The 22471-nt window shown below is 41.2% G+C and overlaps 1 protein-coding gene across 1 annotated transcript in view; it reads left to right on the top strand.

Moving 5' to 3' along the window:
* The first annotated feature begins 364 nt into the window (after positions 1-364).
* Positions 365-22471, top strand: part of N4BP2 (NEDD4 binding protein 2) — a 34791-nt gene continuing 12684 nt past the window's right edge. The window contains exons 1-9 of the mRNA XM_009896571.2: positions 365-511; positions 815-988; positions 6239-6573; positions 9583-10816; positions 11638-11762; positions 13588-13676; positions 15580-15656; positions 18804-18959; positions 20133-22411. Of these exons, the coding sequence (XP_009894873.2) occupies positions 6357-6573; positions 9583-10816; positions 11638-11762; positions 13588-13676; positions 15580-15656; positions 18804-18959; positions 20133-22411 (4177 nt within the window). The 5' untranslated portion in view covers positions 365-511; positions 815-988; positions 6239-6356. The remainder of the gene's footprint in view (positions 512-814; positions 989-6238; positions 6574-9582; positions 10817-11637; positions 11763-13587; positions 13677-15579; positions 15657-18803; positions 18960-20132; positions 22412-22471) is intronic.

Below are 22471 nucleotides of genomic sequence, written 5' to 3'. Positions count from 1 at the left end.
AGTTTCTCCACCTCTTGTGAAGACTCCGGTGAAATAATTGAGCCATGAGCCTGCCATGTTAGGAGTGTGACAGAATACTTGTTCCAGACTTTTTGCCTCTTAGTTACGGGGGGATTTCTTTGGTTATTTGAGGGATTTCTTTTTGTTTTGTTATTGTTGTTTTTTAGATTGTATTAGTTAGACTGAAAAGACAAGACTGTTGTCAGAAAAGTGAGTTCTAGGCTAATATGTACATTAGAATTAAGTCAGGCTTTGAGTAGACGTAAAATCTTTGGTGTGTACACAGTGGATTAGGAGTTTGCGGCCACTTTGATAAACAGAAGTGCAGTTCTTTAGCATCAGCAGGGCGTTGCAGATCAGTGCTGTAAGTAATGCATTCTGATTTTGATGGACCAGGTTTTCTTTGCCCAGTTCCTCACATGATGAAATGAATCTTCTCTTGACCAGTATGGATACGTAGACCTCTTCAAGATGGTTAAGAGCTACGGTGAAGAACCAAGTGGAATGACATGTGAGGAAACTTATTTTTATTCCTAAATATTTCTACTGCCATTGTGTTATTTCTTCACCTGATTCAAGTCACATTTTTCAGATGAAAAATCAGGAGCTGAAATCAAGTAGGCATTATCCTTGGGCAAACTTAACATATGAGCTCAACTTGGCATGTTGGGTGCTTTGTCAATAAAATGTTAGTTGTGCTAAATCTACTAGAAGTAGTGATGTGTTTTGCTCAGTGTTAGAACTTTGCTTAAAGTTGTGTGATTTGAGAGCAAAATACCAATTCTAATTTGTGTTCTCATCATTCCTTTATCAGGGGGGGAGCATCTGCTACTGCTGACATCTGATTTGTGTGGTTGAAAATATGGTTTCCTGACAGAGGAGTGCATGATATTTTTTAACAGCAGATCTTTATTAAATGTGCCATCAGTGGTGGTTTTGGAAAGATGAGGAGGGACCCTCTGCAGGGCAACTCAGTGAAGCTGAAAATGTAAGTTCTGTGCCATTGATATTTTATTTGAATTACAAATGCAGATATATATATATATTTTGTTGGTCTCCCACTGTGAGTTTTTTAAAAGCTGGAAGATTCCAATGAACATTACATGACGAAATGTAATGAAATGAAAAAGACTGTTTAAAACCACCCAACATGAAAAGCAAGCCAAAATAATAATTACAAAAAAAACCACAAACCAAGTGCTTTTATATATATATATATATATATATATATATGTTTAGTTAATGTCCTTAAACTGATCAGAGCAATTAAGAAATACATACCAATCAGGTAGCTTTGACCATATTAGTTGAATGTTAACTTTTATCAAGGCTGGAGACTTGCTTTGTCCTTAGAACAAGAGAAGTAATACTGATAACTTGTTTGTCATTTGAATTTGATCAAAGTTAAACCAGAAATGTTCTGTGCTGCTGAATGCTTTTAGTAAACTTTGAATAGTGGTTCAATTATTTTTCTAGTCTGTTTGCTTAGAAAACCAGTTACTGTAATGAGATTGAAAAAATGTTGTTTACTGTTGATTCCTGATGCATTATCTCTGATTTAAAGAGCTTTGTGAATAATTTTGGTATCAACTAACTCAGTTAAAGTGGTTTAATGTGTTTCTTCATTTATTCTGTGTGTTCTGTCTTCTCTTGAATATTACTGTTTCCTTCCAGTACTTGAAGGGAGCTAGTAAGAAGGCTGGAGAGGGACTGTTTATGAAGGCCTGCAGTGATAGGATGAGGAGCAATGATTTGAATTTAGAGAAGAGTAGATTGAGTTTGGCTGTTAGGAACAAGTTATTTACAATGAGGACTTTTGAGCACTGGAACAGGTTGCCCAGAGGTGGTTGAGGCCCCATTCCTGGAGATATTCAAGGTGAGGCTTGGCAAGGCTCTGGGAGACCTGATCTAGTTGAGGATGTCCCTGCTCACTGCAGAGGGGTTGGACTAGATGACCTTGAGAGGTCCCTTCCAACCCAGGTGATTCTATGATTCTCTTCTTATAGTTGAGACTGTATCTGTGATAGGACTCAAAGTCAGTCCACTCCACTTAAGAATTTTGACACATCTTGAAAATTCAAGCTACCATGTGTGGTTTCTAAGGAGATACCCCAGTGTAAAAGACATATGAGTTGTGTCAGAGCTTTATTCATCACATCTTTGTTCAGCAAATGCATATCTATGTTCATTTTATACTGAAAATGAAACCATAATGCCTGTCTGAAGCTTGAAGCTTGTGTTTTCCTAGTAATTTTAGAATAGCCAGATGGTACCTAATACTGTTTTATAGCTGCTTTTGTAAAAATATAGTCCTTCAATTTACATTGTTGAGTACTGTTGAATATTGTTGAATTGTTCTTAGGAAGCAGGGGGGCATTTCTGGCTTTTGCTATGGGAGACAAAAGATGTTTGGATGGACAAGTTTAATGTAGCCTCAGTGTAAACATGGCTTGTTCCTTTTAGCTTGGCATTGGAAAATGTATTTATGGCTTCAGTTTTTTGGGTTTTTTTTGCTTTAATTTCTTCAAAGTACTAGGATAATTCTTCACAGCAAGTTTGCTGATAGCAGTAGTAGTTAGCAATGTGATGGCTTGTTCAAGAAAAGTCTGTATTACCAATTATTTCCTAAAAAAATGATAGAATAGTCTGGTTTGGAAGGGACTTCCAAAGGTCATCTAGTCCAATCCCATCTGCAGTCAGCAGGGATATCTTCCACTAGATCAGGTTGTCCAGAGCTCTGTTGAGCCTCACCTTGAATATCTCCAGGAATGAGGCCCCAGCCATGTCCCTGGGCAATCTGTTCCAGTGTTCCACCACCCTCATGGTGCAGAACTTGCTCCTTTGTACAACTTAGTTTAAGTCTGTTGTCTTTCCAATGGGATTGTTTAGAACTAGCATTATTTTCCTTTTTACACCCAGTGGTGATTTATTTACATTTTACTACTTTCTGCTCAAGATCTGTGAAAAATTTTTAAAGGCATAGCCTAAAACTAGCACATGTGTATTTCTGAAGAGCTGAGTGAGGAGGTGCTTGTGGATTTTGTTTTGCTTTGTTTTTAAAGGTGAAGTTGAGACTGCCACAGGAGTATTGTTTCTGATCAGTGCTGAAATGAAACAGCTGTTTGCTCTAATTGGATGTGTGTTGAACAGCAGTACCCAGAACTGGAGAGCACACCTCTGAGCATATCACAGCCTCTGGCTAATTGTTCAGAATTTCCTTTCAGCACAGCCCTGCTCTTCTAAATCATTATGTTATTACAACTCCATTTTCATCTTGGGTAGGGGGAAAAAAGCCCTCATCCACATCAGTCTACAGACTGATTCATATCACCTTATCCAGAACCAATGACTCTAAGTGACCTGCAAGTCTGGCTGTTGGGTTATGAAAAATTATTTCCTCTTTCATAGTAAAGTAATTTTCGAAAAGAGTAATTGACTGGTTGAAAAGACAGGTCCCTAGAAAAAAAATCCTCTGTAAAGTTCAGGGCATGCTCTTAAAAGTAAGTGAAAATGATTCCTTTCAGTTGGTTGTCTTAGTGTTCTCTTATGTCCTACAGAGCCATATGCTTTGTGTGCAGGCATATGTTTTTATATACTTTCATTGTGCTTAGTACTAGCAACAGAATATACTGCCCAGGAGTATGTCCAGGAATGCAACAGTGTGTTCTTGCAGCCTGGAAGGCAAATTGCATCCTGGGCTGCATCAAAAGAAGCATGGCCAGCTGGTTGAGAGAGGTGATTCTGCCCCTCTGCTCTGGTTGAGACCTCACCTGGAATACTAAGTCCGGCTCTTGCTCCCCCAACACAGGAGATGTGGACATGCTTGAGCGGGTCAAAAGGATGGGCATTAAGATGATTAGAGGGCTGGAGCACCTCTCCAATAAAAACAGGCTGAAAGAATTGTGGCTGTTCAGCCTGGAGAAGACAAGGCCCTTAGAGCTATATTTCAGTATCTGAAGGGGGACCTACAGGAAGGTTGGAGGAGGACTGTTTAGAAGGGCTTGTAGTGATAGGACAAGGAGCAATGGTTTGAAACTAGGGCAGGGGAGATTTAGGTTGTACTTAAGGAGGAAGTTTACAAGGAGAGTGGTAAAATACTGGAACAGGTTGCCCAGGGATGTGTTTGCGGCCCTGCCACTGGATGGGGATTGGTCTCTTGTTCCTAGTAACAAGTGAACAAGAGGAAATGGCCTCAAGTTGTGCCAGGGAGGTTTAGGTTGGATATTAGAAGAAATGTCTTGACTGAAAAGGTTCTCAAAACACTGGAATAGGCTCCCCAGGGAGGTGTTTGAATCCCCAGACCTGGAGGTGTTTAAAAGATGCCTAGATAGAAAAGAATAGAATAGAATTAATCAGGTTGGAAAAGACCTTTGAGATCACCAAGTCCAACTTATCACCCAACAGTATCTAATCAACTAAACCATGGCACCAAACAACCCATCCAGTCTCTTCCTAAACACTTCCAGTGATGGTGACTCTACCACCTCCCTGGGCAGCCCATTCCAATGGCCAATCATTCTTTCTATGAAGAACTTCTTCCTAACATCCAGCCTAAATCTCTCCTGGCACAGCTTGAGACCTCTTGTTCTGGTGCTGGTTGCCTGGCAGAAGAGACCAACCCCCACCTGGCTACAACCTCCCTTCAGGTAGTTTTAGATGCGGTGCTGAGGGACATGGTTTAGCACCAACCTTGGTAGAGTTGGATCATGGCTGGACTCAATGATCTTAAAGGTCTTTTCCAACCAAAACAATTTTATTCCAAGTCATTCATCACTGGCAAAATAATCTTTGTATAGACACAAGTATTTTATGGCCTACTTAGTAACTGATAGCACTAAATAGTGACTCATTGCTGCAATTAACTTCAGATTCTGAGGATTACCAAGGTTTGCTTGTCTTCTGAATAATTATTTGTAAAAGCTATGAATTAGTTTATTATGAGCATCACTTGAGCAAAACAGAACCTTGATGTTCTTTGAAAGGAATTAAAAGAGACCACACCATACTCTGTGCTTCCACTTCAATTAGCAACCACTTTCTACTTAAGATGAATGCAGGGATTAGCATCTATTGCAGATGCCACCAAGTACAAAGGCTTTGTGGCAGAAATGGGGGAGTGAACAAAAGTATCTTCTTGCTTTGTGGCTTATAAAGCTGTAAAATATTTTTGAGAATTAAAAAAGCTCACATGGACTTCTGGTTGTTGTCTGGTTCAGCCCACCTCCTCCTCAAGTAGGATTACTTGAAGCGGTTTGCTCAGGGCTGGTTTCAGTCAGGTTTTGAGAACTTGTGTTGTTTGAGATTCTGCAGCCTCTGTGGGTGACCTGTGCCACTGCTTGAGCCTTGAAGAACCTCGGCTGCTTACTTTTGAAAGAGAGGGGGAAAATAATGAAGGACTTTGGGACGATTTGAAGATGTCTGTTTTCCAGTGCTTTCAAAAGAGGAGCAATGCTTCTGAATACAAGCATTCCATGGTGTTAACTGGTCATCACTAGCTGTTACCAGAGGAATATTGGGTAAATAATGCAGGATATGGGTAAAAAATTGCTGGGATGGCCAGGCCTGAAGAGTGGTGATGAACAGAGTTAAATCCAGTTGGCAGCTGGTCACTACTGGTGTTCACACGAGCTCAGTGTTGGGGCCAATTGTCTTCTCACTCTCTGCAACTCCCTGAAAGGAGGTTGGAGTCAGGTGGGTGTTGGTCTTTTCTCTCTAGTACCAAGTGATAGGACAAGAGGAAACGGCCTCAAGCTGGGTCAGGGGAGGCTTAGATAGGAGACAGAAGACACCTCTTGACTGAGAGAGTTCTAAAACACTGGAATAGGCTTCTCAAAGAGGTGTTTAAAAGATGCAGAGATGTGCTGAAGGACATGGTTTAGCGTCAGTCTTGGTAGAGTTAGGTAATGGTTGGAGTCATTCATCTTAAAAGTCTTTCAAGGCAAAGTGATTCTATGATTCTATGATCTGTGGACTGTCTTCATTGCTTCGCTTCCTTGTCTGGATTTTTCTTTTGAACACCATTTTATTTCTTCTATCAGATGCAGATTCAGTGTCTAGTTAGCTGGAAGACAAGGCTGCTATTTATCTTTCAGCCATTTGAAGTGAAGAAAGGCAGCCTTCTAGAAAAGTCTTTCCTGGATGCTTATGTGGTTTTTTGATCTTTCCAGCTATCCAGAGAAGAGACAAGAAAATGTGACTGTGTATTTTATTAAAATGTCTCTGTTCTGTTTTTGTCCAGGTCTGCAATTTGTGTTTTGTGTATCCCATTTCCGAGAGGGCTTTTGTGACTCCTGAGCTTGGTGCTGTCAGCCTCATGGTAACAAACTAAAACAAAAAGCTGATTTTTAGGAAACAAAATGCCACGAAAAAGGAAAACTGGTGGGAGTCCTTCTCGGAGGAATGACAATCCTGATGGAACTGCTGTTGCTGCATCCCAAGGGGACCCACACCACTCAGTGTTACAAGCAGCCTACAGTGTCAATAAGGAGGAGCTCTTCAACAGCATGTCAGAGATGTTTTCTGACCTAGATCCCAGTGTGGTGTACATGGTTCTGTCTGAATGTGATTTTAAAGGTAAATAATGCAGGGTTGACCTTACAGTTTTTTCCACACTCAGTTGTTAACTAGGGCCACTCCAGAAAAGTTGGTGTGGGTGTTGCAAGCATATTTGTGAGTTTGGCTTTTAATGAGTAGGTGAGTCATAATATTTTGAAATTTTGTAGCTCTTTCCATGCAACATTCTCCAAGTTTGACAGAGTTCTCTGAGGCTGGTAATTCGCAGTAGCAGTGTGCTCCATAAATGCAGGTGCAGCTTGAGTGGCTTGTTCTGTGATGCAGAGCAGGTGGTGGTAGAGTTGTGAGGAGAGTCAGAATCTGGTTTTCCCAATTGCTTTCTGTGCTCTATCTGCTATATATATCAACTCTTTTTGCAGGTGAGGAATTTTGTGTTCTAGATCATACTTTTTTAAGACAGTGGTGCACTGCGTGTGGTCCTGCCAGTGTTTGCTTTGCCTTTAATACTTGAATTGAGCTTCTCTTTTACTTTCTGTTTTGCACTGTCTTGTCATCTCCACTGAGAATTACTTTATGAGGGATAAATTCCGTTTGTCATGTTGAATTCTCCAAAGCCTCACTTGGACTGGGTTTCTTCCCCTGTATTCTACCAAGCTACATACACACCTTCTCCTGGCAGATTGTTTCCATGTTTGTGCCCAGTCCTTAGCACGTCTTTGACATGCTATATACAAATTCATTTGCTTATAATAGAAGTAATGAATCAGGTGCCGGATAGCAACATCTGAGGAGTTATTTGGCAGGGGAGTAAGTCATACACAAAGTATTTTAATTAATGCAATCAGATGTGATTAGTGGAGATTTTTCTAAGAATATTTGCCAAGAAGGCAGAATTTGGCACTATTTTATATGTATGGAAGCTAGGTAGCCATTAAAAGGACTGCTTTTATTGCCATTTTTACCTTACTTAAATTATATAGAGTTCATAAATTAATCTCTCACACTTGCTGTTATGATTGCTGTTCTTTTTAAAATAGAAATGGATGGAATTAGTGATTCATGCTTTGAACACTTAAAAAGATTTAACTTTATCCAAATGACAGTGATCAAGAAGCTCATTGGTGAGTTCAGTAAACAGGCCAAGTTCATGGTTGTGTTTTACTGTCAGCAGTAGTTTAAAAGTTTAAAGATTGGTATCTTTTCATATGAGTAGTCCTAAGTTGCTCTACAAGAGCAGAGAAGATAGAAGGGCAAGGAAGATTTTATTTAGTGTGTGCAGATTTAGGCTTTTGTTACACTGTCTTTCAGGAAAACAGAAGCTTAGCTTTAAGGTCAGATGACAACTTGTGCCAGGTTTTCATTTTGCTCATGTTGATCACAGGCAGCCTATACTCTATTTAGTAGCTTTACAAAGAGTTAGAGCAGATACTGGATTTTTCAGGTGGCATTAGATATAACATTTCAATCAGGCATAGCCATAATGAATGTATTTTACTTACTTATCTCTTTAGTGCCCAGTAGCGCTTTTCAGTGCTTTTGCTGTGGATGTAGTCTACCTGGACTTAGCAAGGCCTTTGATGCCATCTTCCACAGCAAACTCCTGGCCAAGCTGTCAGCTCATGGCTTGGCCAACAGCACTCTGTGCTGGGTTAGGAACTGGCTGGAGGGCTGAGCCCAGAGAGAGGTGGTGAATGGTGCCACATCCAGCTGGCGGCCAGTCACTAGTGGTGTCCCCCAGGGATCAGCTCTGGGGCCTATGCTCTTTAATATCTTTATTGATGATCTGCATGAGGGTATTGAGTCCATCATCACTAAATTTGCAGATGACACCAAACTGGGGACAGGTGTTGATCTGTTAGAGGGTAGGAGGGCTCTGCAGAGGGACCTTGAAGGGCTGGACAGATGGGCAGAGTCCAGCGGCATGAGATTTAACACATCTAAGTGCCAGGTTCTACACATTAGCCACAACAACCCCATGCAGTGCTACAGGCTGGGGTCAGAGTGGCTGGAGAGCAGCCAGGCAGAGAGAGACCTGGGGGTACTGGTTGATAATAAGCTGAACATGAGCCAGCAGTGTGCCCAGGTGGCCAAGAAGGTCAATAGCATCCTGGCCTGTATCAGGAACAGTGTGGCCAGCAGGAGCAGGGAGGTCATTGTGCCCCTGTACTCAGCACTGGTTAGGCCACACCTTGAGTCCTGTGTCCAGTTCTGGGCCCCTCAGTTTAGGAAAGATGTTGAGTTGCTGGAACGTGTCCAGAGAAGGGCAACAAAGCTGGGGAGGAGTTTGGAGCACAGGCCCAATGATGAGAGGCTGAAGGAGCTGGGGTTGCTTAGCCTGGAGAAGAGGAGGCTCAGGGGAGACCTTATTACTGTCTACAGCTACCTGAAGGGAAATTGTAGTCAGGTGGGGGTTGGTCTCTTCTCCCAGGCAACCAGCACCAGAACAAGAGGACATAGTCTCAAGCTGCACCAGGGGAGGTTTAGGCTGGGTGTTAGGAAGAAATTCTTCACAGAAAGAGAGATTGGCCATTGGAATGTGCTGCCCAGGGAGGTGGTGGACTCGCCATCACTGGAGGTATTTAGGAAGAGACTGGATGGGGTGCTTGGTGCCATGGTTTAGTTGACCAGATAGCGTTGGATGATAGGTTAGACTTAATGATCTTGAAGGTCTTTTCCCACCTGGTCTATTCTATTCTATTCATTTTACACAATTTTGCCTTTCTGACATAAGGTCGCATTGTGTGTATCAATACGAGATGTAAGTTAGAAATAAATATCCATTTAGAAATAAATACCTATTTAAACACTCAATTCTTACATTTTTCCAGTTAAACTTTATAATTTTTAGGCATTTTGCCATGTGTCTGAGTTCTGCCCCTACCTGTAATAAGGATAAACAGATCAAGGGAGTTGCAGTAGAAGTGTTAAAAGGTGAACTGGTGAACTGTCTTTTGGTTGATTCTTTAGTTTTGATAAATACTCCTTCAAGTTAAGAAAAACAACAGGCATTCACATCAGCTTCTGTTCATTCAGCTGACCATGCTTTGCTCTCTTTATCTTACTCAACAGTAGAAAATTCTATGGATTATCTGCTAGAGTTGTCCACCCATGCCAAAGGAGCTGCGTCTTCCAAAACCTTGAGTTTGGATTCAGTAGTGCCATCGATAGCTTTTGTTAATCATCAAAGATCTGTTGCAAATGAAAGAATGGGGGAAAGTGCTGCAAAACAAAGTAATTCTGACGAAGGAAGAGAAGAAGTCCTGTCACCTGATGAGCAGCTGACTGAGGAGCTGGATTCCTTAATAGAAAATGCCTTTCAGAGATGCAGCTTGAGTGATGAATTGCTTAATTCTGGAAATGACCAAATAGTACATGAGCACTCTGTGGAATACCATGGCTTTAATGAATTTCCTGAGTGGGAAAAAGGTGATTCAGGTTGCAGTGTCCTATGTTTCCCTCAGCAAACACAGACAAATAATGAGGTTTTGGAAAACAACTGTTCTCAACTGCCATTGAATCAGCTGAGCATCCAGAAAAGCTCACTATCTGCATCAGGTTCCTCTGCACAGGTACTGGAAGATACTGATGTCTCAGAAACACATGGTCAGCATGATGTAGCTTCAGAAGTCTATGAACAACAATTGAATGGAGAAATAGCATGTGGAAATTGTGATCAGACACAAGATACTGTTTTGGATCAAAAAAATGTGATTGCTGTTCCTGGTGATTCCTCCCAAAGACCTCTGGAACATGGAGTAGCTGTCACTGGAAATCCTAATTCAAGGTGCCTGCAACAGCATCAAGAAGTAGTCACTGACTTTAACAGCCACCAGAGCACTTCTCTTCCAGAGGCATGTGTCTCTCTTGAAACATCCAGTTTCATAACACCAAAACCTGCAGACTTTCAACAAACTCCACAGAGTTATAACTTAAATATTTCCATGCCATCGTGTCAACCTCAACAACACTGGAATCTCATGGCTCCCGTGTTTTATCCTTCTAGTGAAAGTCCCACCTTTGTAACCCCTGTGGCTTTTGGTCCAGGGCAGTGGAGGAGACCCGTTTCAGGCTGTAGGACTTTGGAAAAAGGACTTTATTTTTCCTCTCCAGTGGTTTCAAATGCCTGGGATAGCAATCCTTCTCAGAAGGTATGGGGAAATCAAGATAGAAACTCAAAATTGAACCTCTCGCAAGCACAGCAGCCACCTGTTTGTCACATGACGAGAAAAAAGATGCACCTTATAGGTCAAGTACTTGTTCTTCTCAGAGGTGTTCCAGGATCAGGAAAATCATATTTGGCAAGGTAGAACATCTATATTGTGAGCTTCTGAAAGAAATTGCTTAATTGTGGACAGGATTTACTGCAGGCACAGGCAATGTTCTGACATTTGTAAATAGTTATGCTTATACCCTAATGAACAGCTAGATGATACATGCAGCATGATGAGTAATAATTGCACAGAGCTGAGCTGCTTATAGCTCTGTGACCTCTTGTGGAAATTGAAATAGGAGGAGTTAGCTTTAACTTCTGTTGCTGGCCCAAGGAGTTTGTATCATCACAAGATCACTGCAGTGGTACTAGCTCTGCTGTGTTCTTCCAGTCCCTGTTCAATTCATGTGTTTCCTTCCAATAACATGGAAGGCAAAAATTCCCTTCCACGTTTGAATTCTGCTGTGTTAAGTAGCACACATGGAACTTGTAGGATTGAATTCTTAGTTTCTTTTCGAACTCTCCAAAATCATAGATTAAGTTTAGATTCCTGGCAGCTGAAATATTTGATGCAGTTAAAGACTGTATGTGTATTTATCAAAGTATCCCACTAGATGTAGATGGAAAAATGCCTCCCTTGTGACTTTGAAATGAAACTTGTAGGGAGCCTCTGTCAGCTCTTTTCCCTAGATAACCTCAGCTTTTGGAAAAGGAGGGAAATTACTGTAGGTCATCTTTGCCTGGAGGCTGATTTTTTTATTTGTATTTTTTCCTAATCCTTACCTAAATTTGCTGCTTCCGTTCCATATAATCTTGGCTTTGTGCAAGAGACAGAATACTTGTATGTATGATAGCAGATACCGGGACTGGGCAGGAGAAGGGGGAAAAGCTACTTACTTCTTGATCTTTCACAGGACTTTGCTTGAGGATAACCCAGATGGAATCATCCTGAGTACTGATGATTATTTTTGTAAAAATGGGCAATACCATTACGATCCAGATTGCTTAGGAGAAGCGCATGACTGGAACAGGAAACGAGGTGAGACATAAAGAAGGGATTAGGTTGCATGTTTACAGGTCAAGGCTTGGGTGGTGCTTAAAAAGCTGCCTGTCTTGTAATGCTGGTGTCAGAGGGCAAACATGTATCCCATAAGAGAAGCATTTTTCAGTCTCGATGTGGAAAAATAATATGAGCACGACCTTAGAAGTCCATCGTGTGCTGTGCAATTAAAAATGACAGTGTCATTGTTAAAAGGTTGTTTTATCCGCAGCACTCACTGTGGTGTGTATTTTGGGTTGTGTCCCATTTCTGGAGTGGTGATCTCTACCATCTCCCAGAAATATTTACTCTGAGATGAGCCTTTCAGTATTCATTACTTACATATGTAAGTAATGAGGATGTTGATACAATTAATGCACAGGTATTTTCCTCCTCTTGATTACTTTTTTCTCTTGAGCACGAAGTTGGCAAACGTAAACAAAATTCTAAGAGCAAGCCAGAATAAATTATTTTTTTTTTCCTTTCCATAATCACTATTTTTTGATGGTGTCTTTCACTGAACTCACCATAAAACAATTCTTTTTAAGCTTTTATTTCACAGAATTGCAGAATGTTAGGGGTTGGAAGAGGCCTTGAAAGATCATCCAGTCCAATCCCCCTGCTGGATCAGGGTCACCTAGAGTAGGTCACACAGGAACATGTCCAGGCAGGTTTTGAATGTCTCCGGAGAAGGAGACTCCACTTCCTCTTTGGGCAGCCTGTTCCAGTGTTTTGTCACCCTCACAACAAAAAAGTTTTTCCTTATGTTCACACGGAACATGCAATGTTCCAGCTTGCACCCATTACCCCTTGTCCTATCACTGGACATCACTGAGCAAAGCCTGGCTCTGTCTCCTGACACTCACCTTTCACATACTTATAAACATAAATGAGGTCACCTCTCAGTCTCCTTTTCTAAGCTAAAGAGACCCAGCTCCCTCAGCCTTTTCTCATAAGGGTGATGTTTCACTCCATCATCTGCACTGGACTCTTTCAAGCCATTCCCTGAGGCCCTTCTTGAACTGAGGGGCCCAGAACCAGACATACTCTTAGAGATGTGGCCTCACCAGGGCAGAGTAGAGGGGAAGGAGAACCTCTCTCACCACTCCCCTTCTAATGCACCCAAGAATGCCACTAGCCTTCTTGGCCACAAGGGCACATTGCTGGCTCATGGTCATTTGCTAAGTTTGAACCATGATCGCTTTTCTACTGTCAGATTTCTAACCAGCGGAGAAATGAGTTAATAAGAAATGTGTGGTTCAGCAATAACTTTTGATTATTCAGACAGGTTGTAACATAGCTAAGGAAATGTGATGCTGTATCTCAAAGGTAGTGACTCTAAACATTCCATTACTGTGTATTGAAATTACAATAATTCTTTTGATTTTTCATATTTTATGCAGTTCACAGAGTGGACTAATCTTAAGACTGTTATAAAGGCAAGAATTTTGTATGCAACAAAGAAGTCCACTTTAAGGTGATCATGTAGGTTTTCTTTTAGTTTAATTTACTGATTGGTTAGTCATCTTGGTGCATTTTCCATCTGCATTTTCATTTCTTGATTACCATACATATGTTAATTCAGAAGAATAACAGTATCTCAGTAGCTTTACATGTAAGGGGAGGGGGGGGTAGATTTCTAAAATAGAAGAGAGCCTTGAAACAGATCAAGCTGTGGCAAGGGTTCTTTGCACCGTGGTTAATCATTAAGGATTATCTACTTTCAACAAAAGTATTACCAATTTAGAGAATCGGAATAAATTTTGTCTGCCCACCTCAATGAAATTAACTCCATCACATTCTTTTGTACGTGTGTTTCTTTCAGCCAAAGAAGCGTTTGAAATGAGAATCTCTCCTATAATAATAGACAACACAAACATACAAGCATGGGAGATGAAGCCTTATGTTACTTTGGTCAGTATTACATTGTGATCAATGTGAAAAGGGATTATTGACCAGCATGGCAACAACAGATGTTTTAAAAGGAGATTGTCTTTCTCAAGCTAGTTGTTATTGCACAAGAAAGTCTGGAGTCAGGAAAAAATTGTGACGTGGAATCATATTACTCAGTGTCATCTCTGTGTGCATCTGACTATTGACCTGGCCTGGCTTCTGAGTGACAAAGCCATGTGCTTTGCACTAGAGAGCAAAAATAAACATTATTGAGGAAACAAAGGTGTCACCAAGGTCAGAAAGGATTACCCTCTATTTCACTACCATCTTCACAAGGAAGAAAAGAAGGGTTATAGCTGTAGGTGCCTCTCTTCTAAGGGGAACAGAGGCTTCCTCCTCTCAGAAAAGTCTGCTGCCTTTCTGGGGCTTGGGTTAAGGACATGACCAGGAAACTTCTTAGCTTGCTATGCCCCTTAAACTATTATCTGTTAGTGCTCTTCTATGTGGGTGGAGATGAAACCACAACTTTTAGTTCAAGAGCAATCAAAAGACTTCAGAGCCATGGGATGGTTGGTGAGGGAGACAAGAGCACAGGTTATTTTTTCCTCTACCAGTAGCAGACAGTGACATTGGAAGAAACAGATAGAGTTGGTCTATTGATACATAGCTCTGTCTGGTGTCACCATCACAGTTTGGGGTTTTTCAACAATGGGATGGTCTACACAGCAGTGGGCTTGCTGGCAGTGCTCAGTAACAGAGCTTTAAACTAGCCTTGAAGATGAGAGGCCATGGTTAGAGGGACAGGGTGCTAGTGTTAGAGCAATCAAGCTGTTTGAGGTGTGCTGGGGACAAGTCTTGAGGACAGGATCCATGGGCTCCTGAGGTAATAGCCAACAGGGAAAGAATGAAATACCTCAGAGGAGTTAAGGGTATTCCTTTTAAGAAGGAGACATGGGCAGCAACCCAGGTGATTCTGGTTAACAGAAATATATTGGAAGAAATATTCAAGAAGTGGATCTGGGATTTCTCCTAACATGGTATAGAAACACACTGAGAGTGTAGTGTGTAGAAATGATAGCTTTTGAGCAGATACTCCACATATGATATGTGTAGTAATGGCTTAGTCAACAGTGGGACTTAGCACAGATTATTTTTGTTCATGTTTTTAAAATGGTTATTATCCTTGCATTTAATAATAATTGTCAGCTTAAGGGTTCTTTCATAAATGTAGTTCTTGATTTTGCTGTGTGCTCAAACATACAACACAAATTCTTCCAGGAAGTACAGGGTTTGGCAAAGTGCTAAGAAGTTGTTCTGCAAACAAGGAGAGGGAGAAACGGCATAGTACTCACAATGTTTATTCTGGTTAGATTTTGGGCTCCTTTTCTGCCATGATGAAACTTGACCATATAAGGACCATTTACTTGCAGCCCACTCAAGTTTCTGCATGGCAGAAGGCTGTCCACAGTAGCTGCAGTACTGGAACTAGTTACTGCCTCACATCTGGTCATCTCTGAATGTAAGCAGTGAGCTTTTCTCTGTCTTGGAGAGGCTGTGTAGACATGTGCATGCTTTACCTGGAAGGAAGTGATGTTCTGTAGTCTTGATTCAGAGATAAAACATTTAAAGGCATGATATAAAAGTGAATTTATTTAATTTTGTTTTTTTCTGTGACCATGGCACACATTTGATTTTGCAGCAAGAGATATGTCTGTGTGTGTGTGTGCGTGTGTATATATATATATACACACACATATGTCTTTAAACATCATAATTTATGTGAAGTGGATCACTGAACAAAAGTATGTTATTCCAAATGTGTAACTGATTTTGAAAAGTACAAAACCCAGCTTTAAAGCAGCTACTTGCGTGCTGCTTCACAGAAATAAGTGATGTGGGTTTTTTCCCATCTTCTTTTATTCAGGCTCAGCAGTTCAAATACAAAGTCATGTTCCGAGAACCAGACACTTGGTGGAAGTTTAAACCAAAAGAACTTGAAAGGTAAGAATGTAAAAGGAAATTTCATCTTACAGTGCAGCTTTTTAACAGTCTATAAACTATGATTCTTAAAAAGGTGGTGCTTAATAAAGTGCCTGGTAAAGTGGCAAGATAACAGTAAAGATTTTTGCAATAAGTAGCCTTTCCATATTTTTTTCTACAGTATTAACTTTTGGGTGACTTTATACGTATTGTGAGGGTTTTTTCTGTCATTTTAATTAGATACAAACTATATTATTAGTGATAGTTACTGTCTTATGTTTTTATGATTGTAATTCTTTTGCATTTGAGGTACAGCAACACCGCCCCTTTGGTTTTGCAACCCTTTGGGTTGCAAAAAGGATGTCAGGTTGTGATTGGTTTTACATCCAGCAGCTCTGTTGCCTTACTTGAAAAATTTTCTGCTGTTGCTGTGTAAGGTGATCAGCATCTTGTGGCCTGAGAGGGATTAGCCAATGTGCATCATCATTGTTGTTTACTTTAGAATCAGAGTCACAGAATGTTAGGGCTTGGAAGGGACTTCAGAGATCAGTTGAGTCCAACCCCTGCTTCCAGAGCAGGATCACCTAAAGTAGATCACACAGGAACACATGAAGGTGGGTTTTGAAAGTCTCCAGAGAAGGGGACTCCCCAGCTTCTCTGGACAGCCTGTTCCAGTACTCTGTCACCATAAAGAAGTGTCTCCTTGTGTTGAGGTGGACCCTCCTGTGTTCTAGCTTGTACCTGTTGTTCCTTGTCCTATCACTGGGCACCACTGAGAAGAGACTGGCACCTTCATCTAATTTATTAGATCATCTCAGATATTTATAGGTGTTTATAAGATTCCCTCTCATCCTTCTCTTCTCCAGAATATGCAGCCCCAGGTCTCTCAGCCTTTCTTCATAGGAGAAATGTTCAAGTCTCCCAGTCATCTTCATAGCTCTCTCTTGGACTGTCTCCAGCAGGTCCCTCTCTCTTTTGAACTGGGGAGCCCAAAACTGGAGATAGTATTCCAGGTGTGGTCTCACCAGAGGAGAGTAGAGGGGGAGGAGAACCTCCCTAGACCTGCTGGACACAATTTTCTTAATGCACCACAGGATACTCATTGGCCCTCTTGCCAACAAGGGCACACTGCTGTCCCATGGATAACTTGCTGTCCTTCTGGAGAGTCATAAAACCATTACTCACAGCCAAAATAGGCAAGATGTAAGCAGGGCATAAGTGAGCAGGTGGTAGACGAAAAGCTGGACATGGGCCAGCAATGTGCACTTGCAGACCAGAAGGCCAACTGAATCCTGGGCTACATCAAAAGCAGTGTGGCCAGCAGGTCAAGGGAGGGGATTCTACCCCTCTGTTTTAGTGAGACCCCACCTGGAGTCGCATGTCCAGCTCTGCGGTCCTCAAATAATAAAGATGTGAACCTGTTGGAGTGTGTCCAGAAGGTGGCCACAAAAATGATTCCTTCCAACCCAAAGCATTCTGATTCTATGAATAATAAGGTAGGTAGAAAATCATCTTGATGCCAGGTTCCAAGACTAAGATAAGTGGTTCAAAGTTCATGAGTAGCCTGATGCCCCTCCAAGTTGAATATGAGGGCCACTACTATTTAATGTCCCTTTTATGACTTACATGTCAAGACAGAGTGCACTCTCAGCAGATTTACAGATAATACTGTACTGAGCAAGAGTTGTTTGTTCATCCTTAAGCAGAGAATGTGTATGAAGGATCATACTGTCTTCAGCTAGCTTTTGAGAGGTTACAGAGAAGGTTAAAAAGATCTCTTCTGAGAGCTGTGCCAGGGAGAGGACAAAGCAAACAAAAACAAGTTGGAACTTGGGAAATTTTGATTACATAAAAGAAAAAACCCCAAAACTTACTTTGAGGGTGCTGAGGTGCTCAAGAAGTGTGCCCAAATAATTTGTAGGCTTTCAAAATTTGGCAAGACAAATCTCTGGGCAACTTGATCTAGCTCTACGTCTTCTCAGTAGGAGGTTGGACTTTGTGACCTGTTTCAACATAAGTTATTTCGTGATGCTGTAATACATGTTGTCATCTCAATTTGCATGCTTAGCTTAAGATTGGCCACTTTTCAAGTGAGGTAAAGAAGGTTATTTTTTTTTCCTAAAGCAGAACTTAAAACATTTTCTTCTCCACCTTCAATTTCCCTTTTGCAATGCCTGACAGAATTAATTTGTTCTAGTAACTGCTTCTGAGCACATTCCTTGGTGGTGTTTAATGGAGTCAGTGAGAATTCCTAGCCAAATGTTGTCCAAGATAGTGGAGTTCTTAGAAGAAAGACTGATTTCAGAAATCTTTGATACCTAGTTTGATATCCTGCATCGCTGCCAGGATCTAATGTGGTGCATTTCTGATACTTACCTGAAGAAGATGCTTTATCAGTCCCTGGAGTACTGCATCCAGTTCTGGAGCCCCTATTACAAGAAGGATCTGGACATGCTGGAACATGTCCAGAGAAGTGCCATGAGGATGATCAAAAGGCTGGAGCTCCTCTCCTATGAGGACAGACTGAGAGAGTTGGGGCTATTCAGTCTGAAGAAGAGAAGGCTTCAAGGAGACCTAATTGTGGCCTTCCAGTATCTGAAGGGGGCTACCAGAAAGCTGGGGAAGGATGTTTTAGGGTAGCGATAGGCCTAGGGGGAATGGAGCAATGAAGTATTGGAGTAATGGGTAGATTCTTCACCATCAGGCTGCAAGACACTGGAACAGGTTGCCCAGGGAAGTGGTAGAAGCCTCATCCCTGGAGGTTTTTTAAGGCCGGGCTGGATGTGGCTGTGAGCAACCTGATGTAGTGTGAGGTGTCCCTGCCCATGGCAGGGGGGTTGGAACTAGATGATCCCTGAGGTCCCTTCCAACCCTAACAATTCTATGATTCTAAAATGCCCAATTGCAGAACAGGGCCACCAGGTGGGGTGGAGAAGTCAAGTAGAGCAGTGATTTGTCTGAAATACACCCTGTTTGGAGTGCCTTAGTGCACTTACACAGAAAGAATTGCTGCTTCATAGCTTTCACACTACCACTCTGAACTCGATTAGTTTCGCTGTGAACATTTTAAATTATTAAGTTACTCTCTTGTTGTGATGCACAAATCTGAAATGTTTCTTTTTCAGTGGTTTTTTTGGTTTGTTTCCTTTTTTTTTTTGTATTTCCTAGGCGAAACATTCATGGTGTATCTAAAGAAAAGATCAAACGAATGTTAGAGCGGTACGAACGCTGCCTTTCTGTCAGCTCAATATTGAATTCTACAGTTCCAGACAAATCAGAAGCTGCTGGGTGCAGCGAAGATCCTGGTCAGGAGGAAAGCCATAGGTTAGATTTTTCTTTTTTTTTTTAACTTGCTTTGTAGTCTTAAATAAAAACGTCTGAAAATCCAAATTTCATAGTGACAGAACCTGGATAATGCTGCTGAACAGTGAATGCCTTAAAAAAATAGTTAAATACTGAAAAGAAATACATCTTACAGGTTTCTTAATTTTGAAGAATTTCAGGACTTGTAGAAATGAGCAATCAAGGGACCTGGTCAAACCTTTTTGATGCTTTTTGGAGCTTCCCAGTATTGCTGTGTTTTCAATAAACCAATCTTGATTTGCTTTCTCTTACCTTAGAAATGTGCTGTTGGATGTATGTTGTAGGTACAAAACAGTCTATTAAATGCTTTTTGGAAGACTAATGTTCAAAATACAAGGAATTTACTATTTCTGAGTTAATGTGTTTGGGTTAGATGATGATGTCTTTGTAGGAGAAGATTAATTCTTTGTGCAGTTGCAATGAGTTATCTGCTTGCTTTTGAGTGTATTTAATTTAGGCTTGTCTATGTTGGCTGTATACATGACTGTTTTGTAATGCCTCATTTGAACAATGCTCTATGTGCATTATTATAATACATAGGAAATAATTTTATGGTAGTTCTTACTCATTAATTTGTAGGTTTTTCGTGCTTGATATATTTGAAATGAAGTGAGCACTGATAATTAATGAGTATGGTTGATTGTGAGCAATGGAATGACAAGGCAGGGCACATCCTCTCCTAGTTAACCTCTGAACTTTCTTTAGCACTGAGCCATCAGGAGAGAGCAACAGTCAATAAATAAAAGCACATTTACCAGCTTTACTGAGCTGAAGAAGGAAATGTCTGACAGCAAAGTGCTTCAGTACATAACTAAATGCTGGGAATGAGGGAAAATAAACCCCTGAGGAAGTATTCTTAGCCCCATGCTGAAGTAAAAAAGTGATCCTTACAAAGGAAAGTTCTTCTTTGCTTAGCTCCTTTCTTTAAAAGCAATGTTGAGGTTAGGGCTAAGTTATCTTAAATTTGCTTTCCTTTCACTGGAGTACTTCCAGATGGATGATTAGTATCCTAAAAGGTGGTTTCTGGTCTGTAATTTGAAAATATTAAATAGCCAAGCCAAAACTGAAAATGTGTACAAGTACTTAAAGAAAGTTTGAAATAGGTTTTATCTTTCATTCCAATTTGTGTTCCAGAAAGAGAGAGACGCATTCTGATGTAAAAGAAGAAAATCCTTCTGCTTCTGATGTGGAGCCTCTTGAATTAGCTGGTGATCAAACTTCTCCCAGTACTTCTCCAACATTAAAAAGCAACTGTGATCCTGAACGTTTTCAGAAAGAGGAAAAAGAACTGGAAAATAACTCTATGGAACACCGTTCTGAGAACAGCACTGCTCAAGATGGCTTGGATGCTTACAGCGTAGAAAAAGAGCTGCCTTTGGAGGAGAAAGAAGAAAGGGGAGAAAACCCAGAAAAAAATACTGAAAAAAAAATGGATGAGGCTGATGGGACTACTACTGAAGAGGCTGTGTCTGTGCATACAGGAGGGATTGAGGAACACAGTGATAGCAACATTCTCAATGCTCAAACCGAAATTGAATTGTCTGGTGAACTATGTATGGAGCCAAGCAGTTCAGCTTCAGGCACACCAGGAAAACCAGAACTACTGAACTTCCTGGGTGATTGGCCTGTAGAGCAAACAATGGGACAGAGAGTCAAAAGAGCTAGAAGGATAGAAAAATCTCTGAACAGTGATAAAGAAGGTAAAACTCCCACTCAGCAGCATCTTGAGTTAGGTGAAGAGCAAGTAGGCCTGACTGAGACCTGTATTGTTGGAAAAGGACATGAGGAAGAAAATCTACCCTCTAGCTGTTCCTCTGCAAATTCAAATAAAGCTGTATCAGAACTGCAAATGATAGAACATTGGCCTGTGTCAGGATCATTAGAACAGAGACAGCAAAGGTCAAGGAGGATAAGAAAGACAAGTGCAAGTCAGTCTGATGAAGGTAAAAATGCTGAAGGTGACACTGATAGAAATACTCTTGAGACTGTAGATGTGCTTCATGGGACACCTGAGATCACTGCAGAGCCAGCAAATACAGAAGGTTTGCATATCATAACACATATGCACCAACCTGAAACAGTAGCCAGTGAAACAGTAGGAGAGAAGAAACCCCAGCAAAATAAGAGAATGAGGAAGCATCACAAGTTAGCCCTCACTTTTGCAAACAATTTGCCCCATCCCAAAGAAGGGGAACACTTGTCTGTGCTTAACTCAGCAGAAGAGAAACAGGAGGTGAGTTCAGGTAGACAAAAAAGTAGCTACTCACAGACTGAATCACAGGACTTTGCTCTCCTGTGGAGACTGGAAAAGAAAATGCTTTTTCCTGAGACTACCAAAGTATTGCATGGCAGACTAGATGGCTTCAAACCCAAAGACGTAGATAGTGCCTCAGATTCTCAAGAAAAAATACCCTATCGAGTTACATATGATAAAAGCACATTTGTGGAAGAAAATGAGCTTATCAATATTGATGAGTCTGAAAAGCTCAGTATGCTCTGTAAGCTCTTCGAGTCTGTTTCATTTGAAGCACTGAAAGATCTGTATGAAAGATGTAACAAAGACATAGACTGGGCCACAGGTCTGCTGTTAGACTCTGATGAGAAGTTATGCAAAGATGTTGATACTGAATGCTTTCAAGTAAGAGAATCTGAGCCAGTTGGTGCAAACCTTGATTTCAAGACAAGTACAAACTATGGTGAGAATCTCAAAGACCATGAGCAAGCACTGCAAGTAATTGGGGCTGGTGATGTCTCTGAGCCTTCAGAAGACAAGGACTCATCAATCAGCCTTGCAGAAAGTAGGGCTACCAAGGCAACTGTGATGGATCCTAATTTGTCTGAATTGTTGGCTGCTGCCTCCTTGAATGAATCGGCAGAACTGCTGACTTCTGGAGATACAGGTCCTAGAGCTGATGCAGCTGGTATCACTGAGCCATCTGTTCCAGGGAACCAAAGGACAGAGCCTGAGAGCCCTGTTGAAGAAGCTGTAAGTCAGCCATCAGTCTCAGAACTTGATGCTGGTTTCTGTATACCCAGGACTGTCCCTCATGGTCCTAACAGGACTTCTGCTGATTTGAAATATGAATTAAATAATGAAAGTGATCATAACCCTCCAGAAAGCAATGCAGGACATCCCACGGTGACTGCTTCCTTGCTAGGAATGGATCATACATCTTTGGTTGGTCCTGGGAGTGATAAAGAACTGGAAATGCCTAAAGACACACAGGGGAATTCTGGGGAGATGTGTGGTAAAGAAGTTGGAGCTCAAAGCTGGGATGAAGCTAAAGCCAAAATACAAACCCCTAAACGAGCATCACATGCAGCCTTCAGTATAGATTGCCTTGAATTAACTTTGCCTCCTGAACTGGCACTGCAGCTGAAAGAAATATTTGGGCCTGTTGGCATTGATGCAGGTATGGGCATAATTATCTCCGCATTTTTATCAAACACCTCAGTTTGGGAAAGAAAACCTT

Source organism: Dryobates pubescens, chromosome 1, assembly GCF_014839835.1.
Source record: "Dryobates pubescens isolate bDryPub1 chromosome 1, bDryPub1.pri, whole genome shotgun sequence".
Classification (NCBI taxonomy): Eukaryota; Metazoa; Chordata; class Aves; order Piciformes; family Picidae; genus Dryobates; species Dryobates pubescens.
Note: the sequence above shows the minus strand (reverse complement) of the source record. Positions and strands in the feature narration are given on the sequence as shown.